The following is a 19221-nucleotide window of genomic DNA, read 5'->3' as shown; positions in this document are numbered from 1 at the left end:
CGCTAGAGTATATATAGCAAATTATAAATACAAGTTGAAAACTAACTCAAAATAATGCCAGCAAGTTTTGTTACTTCTCTCTTTCCTAAACAAGTATAAGCTGATAACATTGCTAAAAAACTACAAATATGAAATAGTCATACATTATAGAAAAACTTGCTCATACTATGGAAACATCTAAATTATTTCACCTATGTAAATAAATGGACTTAAATTTTTTGTCCATGAATAAGATATCCTATACTAACATACGCTCAAAGCTCCAAAGAGATTTTTTAAAACTCTCTCTCATAAATCATAAAATTTTCAAGAAGTATTTTGGCCTAAAATGTTTCATTCTTTGTCTCAGCCTAGATAAATATTTCAGAAATCTGGAAGAAAAAGTGCATTTCATAGTTGTTTGAGGTGTCTCAATATGGTTGAAAAGAGAAGAGATTTTCTCCACTCTTATTTGGGAATTTTGTACACATATTCACATGTGGCATAAATTTAAACTTTAAATTGGCATGTACAAGATCCTCTGTGAGGAAGTCACAGTGCAGAAATAAAAGCTGGCAATTTCTAATTTCTGAAGCAGAGCACAGAACATTTGCTTTCCTTAGTGGTGAGCCAGGCATTCATTCCAGCCAAATGTTTGCACTGTTATCCAAAGCCCAACTGAATAGGCACTGGCGAGTGAGACATAATTTGAAAGTTCCTTAGAAGGATGCAAACTAAATGAATAGTACACATTCCCATAAGATTTAAAAAATTACAGGACTGTGGAGAAGTAAATGTATACAGGTGAGCCTAGTATTTGGGGTCGCTTTTCCTCTAGGGACATCTGCTGATGAAATAGTTCAGAACTGAGCAGGGGTTTCAAAAGACTCACAAGGAATCAAGACAAAAATGAGGTTAGGTTGTACCAAGGAGAAAGGGCTCCAGTAAGCACTCCTGGCTCTGAATTACGATCTCGCCCACAACACAGTGCTACACTCTCGGAGTAAAGATGAATTAGAAACGAACAGAATCCAGCTTCAAGATCTCGAGCCCTTTTGGGATTAAAATGATTAAAGATCATAAACACCCCTACCCATCTTCCAGAAGCAAAAATATATCCCTTCTGAAGGAAGATAACATCATTCTCTCTCAAAGTAATTCCTACTGTTTTTCACATACAATGTTATCACGTAAGATAACAACCACCGTCACCATCAGTTGTACTAGGAGAGAAATTAACATCATGAAATATAGAAACAGATCAACAGGGGAACTAGATAATTGAGGTATCAGACACAGGCTTTAAAATAACTATTTATAATACAAGAGAATCAAAGATCTGACAGAGAATTTTCACAGAATATTAGAAAATTTTTGAAAAAAGTGCTAAATGAAAATTCTAAAACTGAAAAAAAAATACTGAAATTGAGAATTCTATAAATTGGTTTAGCAAATTAGACACAGATGAAGAAAAAATTGATAAACTATAATACAGATTAGAAGTAAATTCCCTGAATGAAGAGAGACAAAAGGATAGAAAATACGGGAAAACAGATGAGAGGCTTAGGGAATTAAGCAAAAAAGCCTAGCAAATATAATTGGAATCCTAGAGGAATAGGGGTAAATGGAGTCAAAACAATATTTGAAAAGAAAATTGAGTTTTCTAAAACCAGTAAAAAATATTTTTGAGTCATTAAGTAATGATGAACAACTCCACAGAACATAATTGTATGTGCTAACATAATCAGCAGAATCAATGTTGTGGGAAACTGCAAGACAAACCTATATCTTCAATAAATTGCAAGAGGAAAAAAAACATGAAGCAGAAACCTAGAGTCAGAGGCTTAAGAAACAGATTAAGCAATTACAATATGTGGACTGTAATTGCATCCTGATTCAAATGAATACACTTGGAAAAAAACAATTGTGATATCCATGACAATTGGAAATCTGAAAAGTAATTGAATATGATGAAATTATTAAAGATTATTATTTTTGTTTGTTCCATTGGTATGACAATGGTTTTGTGATTATGATAGAACAAAAGTTTGTATCTTTTAAATATACTGACATATTTACAGATAAAATGTTACAATGATAAACTGGAATTTGCTTAAAATAATACAGAAGTGGTAAACTGATGGAGTTACAAATTAAAGACAATTAGACATGAGTTAATTGTTGAAACAGGTTCATTATACTTATACTGTAATATATACCATATATACTTATAAGTATACCATATATAAGTATACCATATATACTTATACACAAGCTCATTATACTTTTCAGCTTTTTGCCTGTGTTCAAAATTCTCCATAATGAAGTTTTATAGATTGCTTCCATCGCAAGACATCAGCCACCTTCATAATCTACCTTTTACTGTCATTTTTAAGACAATGTAGAACTATAAAGTATATGTCAATATACTATTTCACTTCACTCTTCAAGGCCATGTATAATAAACTTATCAAAGGTTAACTAAAACTCTAATCATTAAGCTGCATTACTCTAAGCCAAGTACTACTAACTTTATAATAGGAAAAGCTTAAGAAATGTAAGACTTTCATCGTACCTAAAAAGTTAAACATGTTAAAGAATTTTGATTACATGAAACATAATGCAGACTTAATTTGTAATCTTGTCATTAATTTGTATCATTTTATTTGATGGTAGTCATTATAATTTTTGTTTTTGTGGCTGGCCGGTACAGGGATTGAACCCTGGAATTATAATATGAAATAATTCAAAATAAACCCAGACAAAAGCAACAATCTACAATTTTTCATTAATTTAGACTTGGCCTATTCCAAATTAGGTATTTTACCATACCATGTACTCATCATAGTATGATATTTACAGCTTCAAGTATTATCTTTCTAATACTTTCTTTAAAGTATACTCAGTACCACATTCTAAAAGCTTAGAACTTTGCCATGGGGGAAAAAGTTTTAAATGTATTCATGTACGAGTAGACAAAAAAAGTGAATAATGCCTTTAATCTAGCTTTGACTCTACTGAGTACTTAAAAGGTTGGTGGATATACACACACAGATAACATAAAATATGAGTAATCACATTTAAAATATAAAGTTTTTAAAAATAATTTGTGATTTTATATATCTTGTATCATAGATACTACAGATTAAAGATTCTATCTACAATAGACATTTTCTGGGAGTTGCTCCATGGGAATTCCAGAGGAACGCTGTAATGTTTATATTCTTTGGAATCTGTATCTACAAGTAATTGAAGTCAGCATGGAAACCAAAATAAGCCTTTCAAGTATTTAAAATAAATTTTCCAACATCATACCAAGGTGAAAAGTGATTTGTGGTCATATTTTCATTCTTTTCCAAGTATATACTGCAAAGAATTTCTCATTAATAAGGCTTTACATAAAATTATATGTTAAGTCATGACCTGATATTTCCTGCTGATAGCTTTAAACTATGTAAGTGTTACTTTCTTATTAAATGCTGAGGAGAAAGAGAAAGACTCTTCTGACATATATGAGAGTCAGTCAGCTTCTGGACATTTGTAAAAATTTTATCTAACTTAATTTTATCTAACTTAATGATGGGAACTATGGTACCCAAATTCGCTATTAGAAAAAAAGAAGCACTGATCTACAACTACTTGGGATCAACAGATTAGTCATCTAAAAGCACTGCTTTTTTATTAATCCCTTGCACCAAAAACTGTCAATGGCTTATCACTGAAAATATACCCAACCTCCTTAACTTGTAATTGGTAGATCTCACTTAACCTTAACTCTTCTTAGTATCACAGTAAAAATTACATCCCATCCAATCTGGACCTCTAGTTCTCCAAACATGCTTTCCTCTTCCTGACTCCTATTTATGCTGTTGTTCCTTTTCCCAGAATGATAATCCCTAGGTCCCTCCGTCTACCTACTATCCCTTAAAGACCTACCCTACTCTATTTGATGAAGCCTTTCCTGATCATCTCAGCCAGAAATGGTTTTTTCCTCTCTCTAGAATTTTGAATGTTCTACTCCTATGATGTTTACTGGAGGGACTGAACCAAGACACAATGACAGCTACTCACCAACTGAATACCAAACTCAGGAAGGAAATCAGAGTTACTACTAGAACAAGCTGCTTCTGTTTGGTTGCTCCTTCTGTTGTCTTTGTTGCAGATATTCACTGTGTTTACTTATTTATACATGCAAATGTAGCTTTTCCTTACTCTGGCACCAGCAGGCTGTAAGAAGTTGAATATGGCTGTATTTTTAAGGCCAAGGAAATTCTAGGAACACGTAATGACTTGCAACAGTCTAATTCTGTTCTCATCTGACTACACAGTAGAACAAAAGAATGAAGAGACAAGTAGTAAATGACAATAGGAAGAAAATCTAATCCCAACTGTCCTCCTTTCTCTTCTCCTCTGTGATCATGGAAGGTTTATGAATGAGATAGACTACACATTGTTTTCCTGGAATGTCTCAGGCTAATTCTCATTTCCTAGAATGCCTCTAGCCAATTCTCAAATTTCCTAATGAGTAATAACTCCAGGAATTATACTAGTGGGCTATAAAATCTGGAATGATGCATAACTGAAATCAATTTCATCTAGGTAGTCTCATATCAAAATTACTTTCACATACTGAATAAAACTCATTGTAGGTGAAAGCTGAATGAAAGCCTAGTAATAGCTAGAAAAGAAAAAACTTGAAAAAAAAATTCCTTATCATTGCAATTAGTTTAAATTAAGAAATGGCAATGGAAAATAACTGCTGATTATCCCTATGATGTAATAAAAATTACACTGTAAAAACCTGGGGGCTGGCCAGTTAGCTCACTTGGTTAGAGTGTGGTGTTGGTTTGGATTCCTATACCAGCCAGCCACCAAAATAAAAATAAAAAATGTGATACACTGAAGTTATAAGAAAACATATTATATTTGTTTATAATTTATACTCAGTTAACTAGAATTTAAAACTACATATTAAGGGCCGGCCCCGTGGCGCACTCAGGAGGGTGCAGCGCTGGGAGCGCAGCGGCGCTTCCACCACGGGTTTGAATCCTATATTAGGACGGGCCGGTGCGCTCACTGGCTGAGCGCGGTGCGGGCAACACCAAGCCAAGGGTTGCGATCCCCTTACCAGTCACGAAAAAGACAAAAACAAACAAACAAACAAAAAAACTACATATTAAAAGATCTTTGTAGATTAAAATTCATCACATTCTGAAATATAAAACAGACCTACAGTGTCAAGGTTGTTCTATATATTACAAAGACAAAAAACAAAAAAAAAGAAAATGCTAACACACACACATACTTTATGTGCTTAAATAACCATTTTAGACTTAACACCAACCTACAAAAGAAAATGTCTGATCAAACATCTGTGAACAGAAGAAAAAAATCATTTGATTTAGAAATTCTTAAATAATTATGCCTCTTAAGCATTTTTAATCATATGGATTTTCGGTACAACAGAATAAACTTCATTAAAGAAAGAATAAAAAATGGCTTTCAGTTTAGACACTGCCTGTATAAAAGAACAATGATACTCATATGTTGGTTTCAGATGTGAAAAACCCCATATAGCCACATCAATACAGAACTTACTGCTTCTTAACAATTCTATTACTGAGTTTCTCAATATATCCCAAGCAGGACCATTGCAATTTGACCTAAAATTTAAACGGGAAACTTTAAACTACAAATTCTAAATGTGAATATTGAGGAGCAAGCAAAATTATATACCACAAATACTGAAAAGTAATAGCTAAAGAGGAAATAACATTTACTCTGTACTGGGCTCTTGATCTAGCACTTTCCTATGTACCTCACTTAATCTTCAGAATGATCTGGTAAAGTGGGCTCTATTATCATCCCTATTTCACAGAAGAAACAACTGGGGTCCAGGAGACAGTTGACATGGAGCCAGTCTGGTTCAAGTCTGTGTTTTTAAACACTACACTACTTGCTTCTTTAACTGAAAGTTATTCCACAGGGAAGTAATGGAAATTATATTTCAATATATATCTATTTCCTACAGCAAGAGGAGAGTCCTCAAAAGAGAAGTGAAGGAATATTGGGAATATCACATTTTAGTAGAAACAGGGTTTTATTTTTGAAAACAGAAAGGCTAACTACAACATATCAATATTTTAATTTATTTGGCTTAGAACATGAAACATTTTTAGATGTCAGTACCAACCTGTTTTAATTTGTATGTGAATAAGAAAATATAAAAATACATATTAAAGAGTACTACCAAATTTTGAAGCTTTATTGTATTCATCACCTATATATGTACATAAGAAGAAGTCTTTTTAAATATTTTCCAACCAGGGACCGTCGTGGATATCAACAATGATTTGATGCTAAAACTGATTTTTCACCATTTGCTTCATATAGTTTATTTATTTAGTTAAAGTACATTCCAATCTCCTCTCACCCGTTCCTTATGGCTGATGTTTTAATAAAGTGCCACTGGGTATCAGACTGATCAGACTGAAAACATCCCAGAACTTCCAACCAGATAAAGGGAGCCAATGAGAAGGTCACGAAAAGGGACATCAGATGAAAGTCGAGATCTGTGGAAGTTTCATACCAGTTCTTCCAGGTACTCCAAAGACCATTTTACAGGATACGGTCACTTCTCAAAGCAAAGTAGGAGCCATTATGTCTGAGGACTGGTCGTTCTTTTCCTGTGGGTGTTTGTGGAATTTTCTGCACTGTTACTCTTTATGGATTCTAACAAGTTTTTAACTGTTTCATTTATAGGCTTTTTCCCTTTCTTTCTGGCAAGAGCCATTCCATTTGCTATAGATGGTAGCAAGAGGGCTGCCAGCCCCCAGGGCTGATTACTTGATGGCGATGGTCTATCCTGACCTTCCTGTTGTAAAATCCAGGCACTTTCTCTGGCCAAATCTACAAACTTCTGCAACTGGCTTTGACTTACATTTTTACTTATGTTGAGAGAAGTTTCAAAAGGATTCTGAATGTGCAGAGGAGAAGAATCAGGTTTGTTTTGTTCCTTTCCCTAAAGATTATTACACAGAAGAAAAAATGTATAAATACATGAAGAGCTGAAATATAAGAACAGTTCGATTAATTTAATAAAATGTCAAAGACATATAAAATACCAGCATTAAGTTTCTTTCTTTCTTTTTAATATATATATTTATTAAGAATATTCATGAGATACAAAGCTAATTGTCACCCCTCATGCCCATGATGTGAGGGCCAGGTTCATAATGGGGGCATACCCATTACCAGAAATTACTTTTGTAACCCATGTCCCCACCCAATTATCCCCCAGCCTCCCTTCCCCTTCTCCTCCCCCCCATCCCCCCTTTGTAGCCCTATGGACATTCACTCCCTCTGTAAGACCAACCATCTCACTACTGTGGTCTTTCCTTCCTTCCTTTCACTCTTAGCTCCCACATATGAGTGAGTACATGCAGTATTTATCCCTCTGTGCTCTGCTTATTTCACTTAGCATAAGTTTCTCCAGGTCATGCATGTTGTTGCAAATGGGAGTACCCTTGTTGTTGCAAGTGTTGGGTACATGTGCATGTTGTGTGTGTGAAAGTGTGTACTTCTATTTTTTTTCCTGTAATAGTTTAATGAATATTTTTTGAAGAAAAATAATTTAGGCTTATAATCTATAGATAATTACGTCACTATTTAGATGAGAAGTATGTGGATTAAGTCAACCAACAAAAGTATGAGGGTACTTCAAAAACATCATGGAAAAATGTAACTAAAAGATAATATGAATCTTTCCAAGAACTTTTGTAAGCCACTTGTATTTTTCCAATAATGTAACTTTTACCTAACAAAATAGAGCTTGAAAGAAAAAAGAAAATAAAAAAGAAAAATGGCAGAAAATAAGTTAATGCATTTATTTTTGAGACTTGCTAAAAACACACCTATTACAGTAGGAAAAGAAACATACAAAACGAGAATCCTTACATTACATACAGTAAACCAATATTTCCCAAGTATAAAATGGAAAAGGAAGAGAAGGAACAAAGGATTATTTATTATTCATTTAGAACACTAAAAACTTTCTATTACTTTCCTAAAAATCAACAATGAGGCTCTGCCAGAAATAAAAAGAAAAGCTAAAGCTATGAATCAAATAAACAGTGGTAAGCCACTGTTAGTCTATATATCTTTTCCTCTTTCAAATGATACCACAAATATTTCTCATATATTACAAAGCCAGCGGTCAATACTCTCCAGTGTGCACAGCACCTGTTTACTCCCTAACATCTTTCATGCCACTGCTCAGCAGGGGTTTTGACTGTCTGTCATCTCAGAGCTCTATAGTTTAAAAAAAAAAAAAAAAAAGGATACAGAATGTATGTTTGGTGACCCTTTTCTTATATTGCATTCAAGAGCTTTCTGTCCTCTTTCTCTCTCACCTCCCCACACTTTTACTTTAACAAAGTCTCCATGAACAGGATAAGAGTTAGGGAAGAATTAAAAAAGGAGAGCTGAAGAAACAACAACAAAAATATCTGGGACAGTCTGTGTTTCACGAAGCCAATCTTAAAAGGTTTGTAACCAAACATCCAAATGCTGAAGAGAATAAACTCAAACACGGAGCTATCACAAGTATCCCCACTTATAAACAAATTTTGCCTAGAATTCTGCCCTGATTTTCTTTTTTAGAAAAATGTCCATCATTCCAGCTACTCAGAAAAACTCAAATCATAAATTCATTTGCTCTAAATAAATTAAATCCTAAGGGTTCGAACTGAGGGAATCACTAAAATCTATCTTTGGGACTATGGATCAAATTTCTTCCACAGGAATACAAATCCAGTTTGAAAACAAATGTATGTAAAATTAGGTTTTCCAGAAAACTTTTCAGAATATATTCTGTATTTTGAAAGATACGGTATTAGCACTAAGTGATGAGGAAGTACTGTGGCACAGTGACAAAAGTAGATGTTAAAAGCTGGCTACTGCTCTTTCAAATGACTAGATGACTACTCTTAGTCAAGTTATCTAGTTCCCTGAGTCATCAACCTCCTTATTATTATCTATTATATTACTGTGCAGCTGAAACAAAATAAGAGCTGTTACATGCTTTTAAAACTAAACTAATTAAATATTAGTCCAGTAGAAGACCAGATACCTATTCACCAAATATTAAAACATTATTTACCTGTCGAATATTTATGGAATTTTTATTGAAAGCAAAATTGCCAAAATATTCAAAAAATTCCTTCAGTAGTAATTCTGCAAGAAAATAAAACAAGAAAAATAAGATGAAGGTCTGTTTCCAATCCAAAAAGGAATAAAAAAAAAAAAAATACTTACCTAGTGTTTCCGTGTTTCCTGAAGGTTTAATTCTACTCAAGTCACGAATAAATGTACAGTTGTTGCCTTCTATTATACATTTATCTTCTGCACCTTAAATAAACAGAAATGAAAAATATTTCACACTATATTTCAAAGATATTCCCTACTTCAGAAAAGGAACCTATGACATAAATAAATCAAAGTTATCGATTAACAAGTCCTATTATTAGTCAGTGTTATATATATTTAAGGTTGATAGGATTTAAAACTCAATTTTAAAAAAAGATTTGAAACTAGTTATACTTCAGGGAAACTAATGTTACATTTACTTTTGCATAATAGAATTACCATCTATCAACAACCCAATGATTCCTAACCAATCTTTTGAGGTATTCAGTTTTCTTTTTAAAGGCAGTAAGCAAAATCTATTGTAGGTTGACATAAATAGACCATTTAATATTTTAAAACATCCTTCTCGAATTCTGGATTAATTATAAGCTAGATATATTGACAGCTTGGTCTTTCTTAACAGCTGTTTGTTCTCACTCCTCTGGCAACTCTATAGGATTTACACAAAGTAAACAGCAATCTCCACCCCCCTCCCCATAGCCCAATCCCTATTGCTGATGTGAATATTGTTGCAGCAAAGTTTCACAGTATCTGCATCCATCTGGGGAAAAGTTAGCTCTTTTCCTTGAAGCCCTTTCATTATGAACACATTTATTTTTTATTTTTTATTTTTTTGATGATGAAGGTTCATTTTTATTTCACCATTATTCAGGGCAAAATCACTTCTGCTGTATCTGTTCTGACCTCTAAATTCTTTTTTTTTTTTTTTTCTGTTTTTTTTTTTTGTCAATATACAATGTAGTTAGTTATTGTGTCCCATCACCAAAACCTCCCTCCCTCCTCCCTCTTCCCCTTCCCACCCAGATGTGTCCCCTCCATTTATTTTTCAGTAAAGTTACTCTCTGATCAGAGCACATTGTAACGAAATGCTATTGAATTTATTCTAATAGCAAATTTAAAATGGTACCACTATGTTTTTTACAAGCGCAACAGCATATGTAGCATTTTACATGTCACCTGAAAATGTTTTGTATTCTCTTTCCTATAAGGAAAATAATTTTCAAATATTACGCGAAATCTTTTTACCAGTTTTCACTAAGCCAATATGCTTTAAACTCTATCCCTTGATTTTGTATAGGCAATCACTTATCCTGGTATTTTCAAATTCTGATGAGTTTTCCATAGAAGTTTAATGTAAGGTGCAGTTCAGACTTTCATTTCTAACAGCAGAATAGACTAGAGACCTTGACTTACAAAAAATGTGAAACTATATTTTAAAAGTCGTAAATGAATTAATCAGTTTTCTAAATACAAATGAAAATGTAAGGAGTTCCCATCTTTCACCAAACCAAATTTGGGCACTATCTTTAATCAATACTTAATTTAGATCTCCATTTCCATCCTTACCACCTTTTTATGTATTTATTCAATGGTTCATACATGACACAAACTGAATGCACAAAGACTTTTTTAAAAAGTCAGACAATTTCTAAAATGCAGGAATATAGAGTGACTGGAATTCAGTAATTCATAAAACAAATTCAGTAACAGCACACTAGATTCAGGCATTCAGCTTTTCTTCTAGTATTTATACCTTCAGAGGTAATCATTTTCCTAACTATTAATACACAGCCACCATGAAATTTCTCACCCACTCTAATCTACCTTACACAGGTAGATTAAATTTAGTAGATATATAACCTTACTTTTTCATATAGTTTTTAAGTTCTTTCACTTGAAGAGAAAGAAGGTGTCATCAGGTTTCTGTTATGAGTTAATTAAGGTGCTTACATGTTAATTAAGGTGCTCACAACTGAAAGACTTTGTATTTACTTATGAATTTTGCCAATATACAATACACAATATGCTCTCTTGAAAAGCCAACTCCCACTCTTTAAAAATCTTATCAACAGCCATGTCCTATCTGAAAACATTTCATAATTCCAAGCTGTTGCTCCATCTTTCTGTTCCATCCTCCATTTGCACTCATCTGACTCTATTTTGATTACCTGCATGCTGTCCAACGTGAATGATTGCTGATACTGACTGTGAATGCCCATACTCACCAGAGAAAAATTAGAAATAGATAAAAAAGGTTCCTTCAAAGTTCTGCCTTTTTTCTGGATTTTTTTATTTTTTGTAAAGACCTGGGTTACTGACAGAATTTCTCAAAAATTATTCTAGATTCTTACATATTAATTTTTTAAATAAAAATCATGTTTATCAAGAATATTTAATGACGTAGTTAACTGCTTTTCATAGATGTAATCATGTCAAGTTAAAAAACAAACCAGAATTCACAGTACATATACAGTATGGTTCCAATTTTTTTTAATGTACTTTTTAAAAAATTGAAACATAATTGATTACAAATATTTGTGGGGTACAAAGATGACTATCAATATTGTGCACACTATGTGATGGTCAAATCAGGATAGTTAGCTTATTCATCATTACAATACATAATCATTCTGTGTGTCCATTAACCAATTTCTCCCCAACTCCCCTCCTCCTCCCCCTTTCCCACTCCTAGTAACCACAATTTCATTCTGCTTCTGAAAGTTCAACATATTACTGAGATAACTGTTTCTTTCTCTTGTTGTTTTTTTTTTAGCTCCCACTTATGAGTAAGGACATGAAGTATTTCTCTTTCTGTAACTGGCTTGTTTCACTTAACAATTTTCTCCAAGCTCATCCATGTTGCTGCAAATGACAGAATTTCATTCTTTTTTATGGCTGAGTAGTATTTCATTGTGTGTATATATATATATATATACCACATTCTTCCTAACCAGACTTCCACTGACGAGTATTTAGGTTGGTTCCAAAACTTGGCTATTTGTAAATGGGGTTGTGATAAACACGGAAGTGCAGGTATTCCTTCGACATGATGATATCCACCCCTTTGGGTATATATCCAAGTAGTAGGATTGCTGGATCATACTAACTAATTTTAATAGCAAATTTTATGTGCTCCACTATATAACTTACAGTATGCCAAAGAACTTATACATATAGTTCTACTTAGATCTACTTTTACAGGACCAGGGTACATATTTTACTGTTTCAAGTAATGAATAGTTTTCTGACATAGTGCCAGTCACACTGACACTCTTTAGCCACTGTGTCTCTTCAGGAATGTATCTCCAATTAAAGCATTACTAACATAAAAAACTGAGACTGTCTCTGCGTGTTGTTTTTCACTAAAAGGGATTTTAACAAAAAGTACTGAAATTTAAAGGGAAAAAAAAATCCTCTGATTTAAGATAGGGCCACCTTTGTTTTTTCAAACCCACGAGGAATTCAAACCTAACGAAGAGCTCGATTGTCAAGATTTTCCCCTCCTTTTCTCTTTCTCCTGTTTTACTTCTATAACTATCACCACCTACGTATAGCCACTAGCCACCTGGGCCTATTAAAATTATAGTAAAATTAAAATTGCAGTTCCTCAGGCACACTAATGACATTTCAGGTGCCTAGTAGGCACAGGTGGCTAGTGGCTACGGTAATGTACAGCACGGATAAAGAACATGTCCATCATCATAGAAAGTTCTGTACATAGTGCATCACAGAAAGCACTAAGGATAGTGTTATCTTAGAAAACTGATTCTCAGCCTCATCTGATACAAGTATATGACACCCTACCACCATTTTTGAATCCTGTGGCACTTTTTTCTGAAACACTGGCAAAATTCGTAAGTAAATACAAAGTCTTTCAGTTGTGAGCACCTTAATTAACATGTAAGCACCTTAATTAACTCATAACAGAAACCTGATGACACCTTCTTTCACTTCAAGTGAAAGAACTTAAAACTTATATGAAAAAGTTAGGTTATATATCTACTAAATTTAATTACTTTGCTTCCTTTGGAAATCTTTAGATCCTCATGGATTGGTATAACAATTACTGTTTTTCATTATGATACACATGGAAAAAAACACTGCGTAACATTCTCACAGACATACAGATTGATAAACTTACATTTTTCAGAGAACAATATTGTACTACAATAATTCATAATTTGTCACAGAAATCACTATTGGCAATAATTACTATTAATAGATTACTGGGGACGGCAGTAGTATAAGGTTAACTTTTCTGGTCAAAGGAACAGATGACAATATTGTGCCAACCACATGCATTTCTAATAAACAACTGTAATTTGATAGGCATATGAATAAGGGACAAAACAGGCATCAAATTCATATGAAGTCTTAATATTTTTTTCTATTGTAAAAAATCCTTTACAGTGTTCTACTTTTATAAGGAAGAGTTTATTGGAACTAAACTTGAATAGCTAAAAATTATATAAATAATTATATTCAGCTTCTGTTATAATTATTAGCAGATCCAAACCTTCCTGAATGCCATGGGTCAGTAGTAATTAAATGGAAGAAGCCAAAAGGCAATTCTGCTCTACTAATTAATGCAGGCTAACTGTTTAATATTTGGGGTTGGGGGGCACTATAAGACCAAGCTTATCAGACATCTGAGGAAAGCCTTTAACACAAGACTATACAAAATAAAATGAAAAAAACTACCTAGAAAAAAACAGAGGCTAGGTAAAGACAACATTAACAGAAAATTTCATGTTTCCAGCTGTTTTGAGAAAAGATTTATACCACCTGTAGCAAGTCTGTGATTCAATTAATGTTAAGTACATAGAAAACTAAGCAACTAAGCAAACAAACAAAAAAAGTAAGTAAGCAGTATTTAAAACCATTTATTCCAAAGAATAAAAAAAAATTGGGCAGGAAAGGAAATTTAGTTTATACCATGGATCAGATGTGAATAGCATTTACAGAGTCATAACAATGTAAAGAGTACATACCAAAATTAAGATATAGCAATATTCAGAACATGAGGGATGGAAAGGATGTTTGGGTGTAGTAGGGGATGCAGGAGGAAAAAAGCTAATTCTTCCTCTTTCATAAAAGGAAGTCACAGATGGTACCTAAACCTAAAAAACAAAAAACGAACCCAAGAAAAAGCAATACAAGCATTTTGTTTAGAAATAGAGTTAAAAATATCAAACAAATCAGCTGAAAGTGTTAAAAGTAGTTGCCCATGGGGAGAAGCAGGGCATAGGCTCAGAGGGCAAGTTATTGGCACAAAGTTTGTAGAAATATTTTACTCTTTAGCTACGTGTGTCTGTAACTTTGATGGAAATGAAATTAAAAAAAAAAAAAAAAAAAATCAACTTCTCAAGCAATAGGGAAAATAGGAAAAAGATAAATTTCTTTTTAGCTTAAATTGGTCAGAGCTATGAGTAGTCTGTTAGGCATATTAGTGCTTTACTTAATGCAATTTCATTTCTTTATTTTTAGGGCCACAGAGAGTAAAGCTTGAGTTGTAAAATGTTGCTGAAGTTGCTAGGCTAAAAGTAATAAAATAAAGTGACTCAAGATGATATAGCAAGTTACTAAAAGGGCTGAAAGTTCTTATGAGTTGTTCTTAATCTTTTTTCTCAAATTACCTATTGTTCGGAATTGCATGGGTCATTATGTAGAGAGACCTGAAATACTAGTTACTTAAATATGAAGTCTGGAGCTAGTTAGTCCTCGTCTACAGTGGTGGCTCCTTGATTTTTTCTGGGACTGACGTTCTTTATTCTACCACAGAACATTTTTCTTATTGTTGGCCGAAGAGTTTCTTTTCTTTAAACTTAAAAACTAGTTGATAAATTTAAGTGTCCAGCTGTGAAGGAAGTGCCACACTTTAAAATTGCTGACAATTTATTTTCTTTGTCTTTTAGTTCATCTTGTTGATATCTGGAACATGATTGAAGCCTTCCGAGACAATGGCCTTAACACACTGGACTACACCACCGAGATCAGTGTGTCCCGCCTCGAAACTGTCATCTCCTCCATCTACTATCAGTTGAACAAGCGCCTTCCTTCTACTCACCAAATCAGTGTGGAACAGTCTATCAGCCTCCTCCTCAACTTCATGATCGCTGCGTATGACAGGCTAGTACCTTACATGCTGGCTTCATTCCAAGAATGCCTGGCGGGCGCGACGCTGTCACGAAAAAAGACAAAAAAAGGAAAAAAAAAAAAAAGAGGTAGGCAGAAGTCTATTCAGGTAAAGGCACGGAGACATGATAATGTACAAAACATCTGAGGATCAGCAAAGAAGGAGTTAAGAGGGCTAAAACTTCTAACTGGCACACAGGAATCAAAGTAAGAGAAGAGGATGAAAAGAAAGATCACAGGGGTCCTATACATAAAACCAGAAAGTCTGGGCTCCACCCTAGCCTAAGTTCCAAACAGTGGTTTACAAAGGCCTAGAAGCTGTGCAAAGTGTTCCAGGAATTCACACTGCCTTTTATTAATAAATAGGCAAGCTTATTTTTTCTTTTAAAAAAGAACAAATTAATAGACTATATATATATCAAATGAGAGGCACAGCTTAGCAGAAATCAAGTGATTGTACACAAGATTCAAATCACTCAGCTGATTAATCACAGAATACCCAAAATTGATTGTTTCAGTTTAAAATTGTTTTTATTCTTGGTTGTATACTGTTTAATGTTCATCAACATTTGACTATTGCTTAAAATCAGAAAGTATAAAAGCCATGGATTTTGAAGAACATACTCATGAATTAGTAGGAAAAAAGTATTTTGATAAATTCTCCTCAAAATGATCTTCACTACAATTCTCAATATACATTCACCTAAGAAAAATTCTTTTATAGCAACTTCAAAAACCAAAGATAAAAAATCAAGCAAAAGTTTATCAAACTGTGCTTTGCATTCATTTTGGCAATTCACACCTACAATGTGTTATGTGCAGAGAAGCAATTATAAAAAAGTTCTTATATAAAAACATCATCCATATTCCCACTGATCCAAAAATAACAGCTGACACACAATAAGTAATCAATAAATATTTATTGAATTAATGACACCAAGGGATGAAATGAGCACAGGCTTAGATGCTGCCCTTTATTTCAAAAGTGAGATGCATGTCTACTACCCTACCCTGATGAAAACTTATTTTCTATTAACCTATCACACTCAGTTTTTTAAAATCTCATTTCAAACTATACCAACACTTCACAGGAAGGGGTTACTTCTAATTTGGATAATAAGAGAAGGTGGCATAGAAGACAGAATTTAGTCTGAGAGAAGAGAAAGCACATTCCAGGCAGAAAAGCAAACAGTATAAACGAAGGAGCTAAAACGAAATGTTATTTGGGCAATCACAGTATTGGCTGGAATGTGGGAACACATGAAGAGGAAGAGTGAGAAGAGGCTGGAAAATTTGGCTGTGGCTAGAGCTAAGTCAACAGTTTGAGGTTTATTCTATAGGAAATAATATCACTTTCAAGGTTATTTAAACATGGAATATTCAAGAAGGTAATTAGAAGAAGTATCTGGCAGCAATAGATAGGATGGGTAAAAGAGTATATATGCATTTTCAATGCATGTATCACTTAATTATCTTCCTTTTAGAATCTAGAACTGCAATATTTTAGTATTTCCTCCAGCAAGCTATCAAAATTTCAATTCCCTTATAATATAAATTAAATGGTATGCTAAGTTCAAAATAATGCAACTAAGCCTGCTTATGAACTTTTAACTAAAAGCACATATAGAATCTTTAAAACATCATGAAACGGTTTTAGCATCTCTAATGTAAGCCTGGAAACAGGTTCAGATTTGCAAAGCCATCCCTGAAACTGTGGTCTAATCAAAAGCTGTACCTGGGAAATGTTTTTATCAAGATCATTCTAGACTTGGTCAACTAAGTGAGAGGTTCCAACTGTCTCATGACTATTGTAAACAACCTTGCCAACTGACACAAATAAGACAACTCTCAAAAAATTCTAAATCTTCTGCTCTCATGACCCCTGGTGGGCATTAAAAAAATAAAAAGCACTTAAATTTTAGATTCACAAAAGTCTTTAAAAATAGAAAAGACAAATTATATGACTAGTAAACAAATACATACGGTTTTGATAACACATGGCAATTGTATTCATTCATAATCTAAGAAAGAGAAAACAGAGAAGAGTGCTTCTAAACTTACCTGCTAGGTTTTTTAGGGAATCTAGCGTTGGAAGAATAGGGGGTGATCTTCTCTGGAGAAAAAAGATGACTATCATTGTAAGGGAGAAATTTGTAATCCAAGCACCAGGAATGCTACTCGTTAACGAATGTGCTCGAGCCCAGCAACGTACAGTAAACACCAAGGCTCTTACTCTTGAGTCCAGGGCACCATATATATAAAGGAGTTCAGAACTTTTCAGAGCAATCCTTTAAAAAAGAAAAGGAAAAGAATTTTCACAACCCAAAAATATGATCTAAGGGCAAACAAAATAAAACAGAAACCTGGAAACATATCTAAGTATCTTACTACATCTGCGTGTATTCAGAATGCCACAATCAGATAATCAAAAGCATTATTTATTTGAAATATGAAATTTAATGTGAATGGCTGAATATCAAATTTGCATTGCCATTAAAACATGTTAAAATATTGACAATCACAATGAAGTTCTAAAACTTAAAATTTTTAACCAAAGTTCCCAAACATGATTTAAGTAAGTCTAACACACAAGGGCTCTTTATAACTATCAATAAAGACACAAATCCATTTGTTAGTGAGTCTTTGCTCCTCAGTTTCACACCTTGGTTATCCAGTCCTTTGGCAGACAAGGTAGCCTAAACATAGGGGAAAACATTCTACTCATCTTGTCAAGAAAGTATTTAGTCTTAAAATTCTTATAGTGTGTAAAACAGCCAAAATTACTTAAGCCTAACAGTTATAGAAATCAAAACCCTCTGAAGATAAATTGCCTGTTAAGAAATCAAACTTCAAAATCTAGTTTCAATAAGTTTCCTGGTCAAAATGTAAATTCAAAGAATTATTAATCAGAAGTATTTTAAAATTAATTTCCTACTGATCAAAATGTGTCTCGTAATTTCTCAAAGAACCGACAGAGGGCACAAAATTGTTTAATAATATCAACTGTCTCACCACCATGGCTTAAACACCCTGTGTTTAAAGAGAATACAAGATATGGCAAATTAGAAAATCATGTTAATTGTTTTATATATGTAAATAAAGCTAAATGAAGCTGAAAAATAAATATCAAATAGTGCAAGGTACCTGATATAAAGAAACATTGCGGGCCGGCCCGGTGGCGCACTGGATAGTGCACCGCTTGGGAAGCGCGGCGGCGCTCCCGTCCGAGGGTTCGGATCCCACATACAGACCGGCTCCCGCTCACTGGCTGAGCGAGGCGTGGGAGCAACACCGAGGCTTGCGATCCCATTGCCGGTCCCCGGTCCGGTACGGGGGCAACACTGAGGGTTGCGATCCGTTGCCGGACACGGAAAAAAGACAAAAGACAAAAAAAAATAAAAAAAAAATAAATAAATAAAGAAACATTGCAAGATTACAAAAACCTGAAGGAAAGCATGCTAAAACAAATTCTTAATCACCTGTCCCAACAAGACAAAATAACACTATTACAAAGTGTCATTTTGCCCTATTTTACATACTATAATAAAAATATAATAATAACAGAATGTGTAATATATATTTTTATTTTTATATTAAAATTTGGAAAGAAATCACAAAGACTTGAGAAATTCAGTAGTAACTTAGGATTGGCTTGTTAGTGAAACTTGAGTTTAATCAAAATTACTCTAGATTCTGAATCTATTTTTTTTTTTTTTTTTTTTTTTTTGTCCTTTTTCATGACCAGCAACGGGATCGCAACCCTCGGTGTTGCGCCTGCACTGCGCTCAACCAGTGAGCGGACCGGTCTCTATATGGGATCCGAACCCTCGGCGGGAGCGCCGCCATGCTTCCCAAGCGGTGCACTGTAGCAGTGCGCCACCGGGCCGGCCCCCTGAATCT

At 33.8% G+C, this 19221-nt stretch overlaps 1 protein-coding gene across 2 annotated transcripts in view; it reads right to left on the bottom strand.

The window, feature by feature from the left end:
- Positions 1-6105: 6105 nt before the first annotated feature.
- Positions 6106-19221, bottom strand: part of MTPAP (mitochondrial poly(A) polymerase) — a 27944-nt gene continuing 14828 nt past the window's right edge. For both annotated transcript variants that reach the window (XM_008586135.1, XM_008586136.1), the window contains exons 6-9: positions 17383-17609; positions 9295-9387; positions 9140-9213; positions 6106-7000 (exon numbers count right to left, since the gene is read on the bottom strand). In XM_008586135.1, the coding sequence (XP_008584357.1) occupies positions 6638-7000; positions 9140-9213; positions 9295-9387; positions 17383-17609 (757 nt within the window). In that variant the 3' untranslated portion in view covers positions 6106-6637. The remainder of the gene's footprint in view (positions 7001-9139; positions 9214-9294; positions 9388-17382; positions 17610-19221) is intronic.

The sequence above is a fragment of the Galeopterus variegatus genome, unplaced genomic scaffold (genome assembly GCF_000696425.1).
Source record: "Galeopterus variegatus unplaced genomic scaffold, G_variegatus-3.0.2 Scaffold3845, whole genome shotgun sequence".
In the NCBI taxonomy this organism is placed as follows: domain Eukaryota; kingdom Metazoa; phylum Chordata; class Mammalia; order Dermoptera; family Cynocephalidae; genus Galeopterus; species Galeopterus variegatus.
This window is presented reverse-complemented; position numbering and strand designations above follow the sequence as displayed.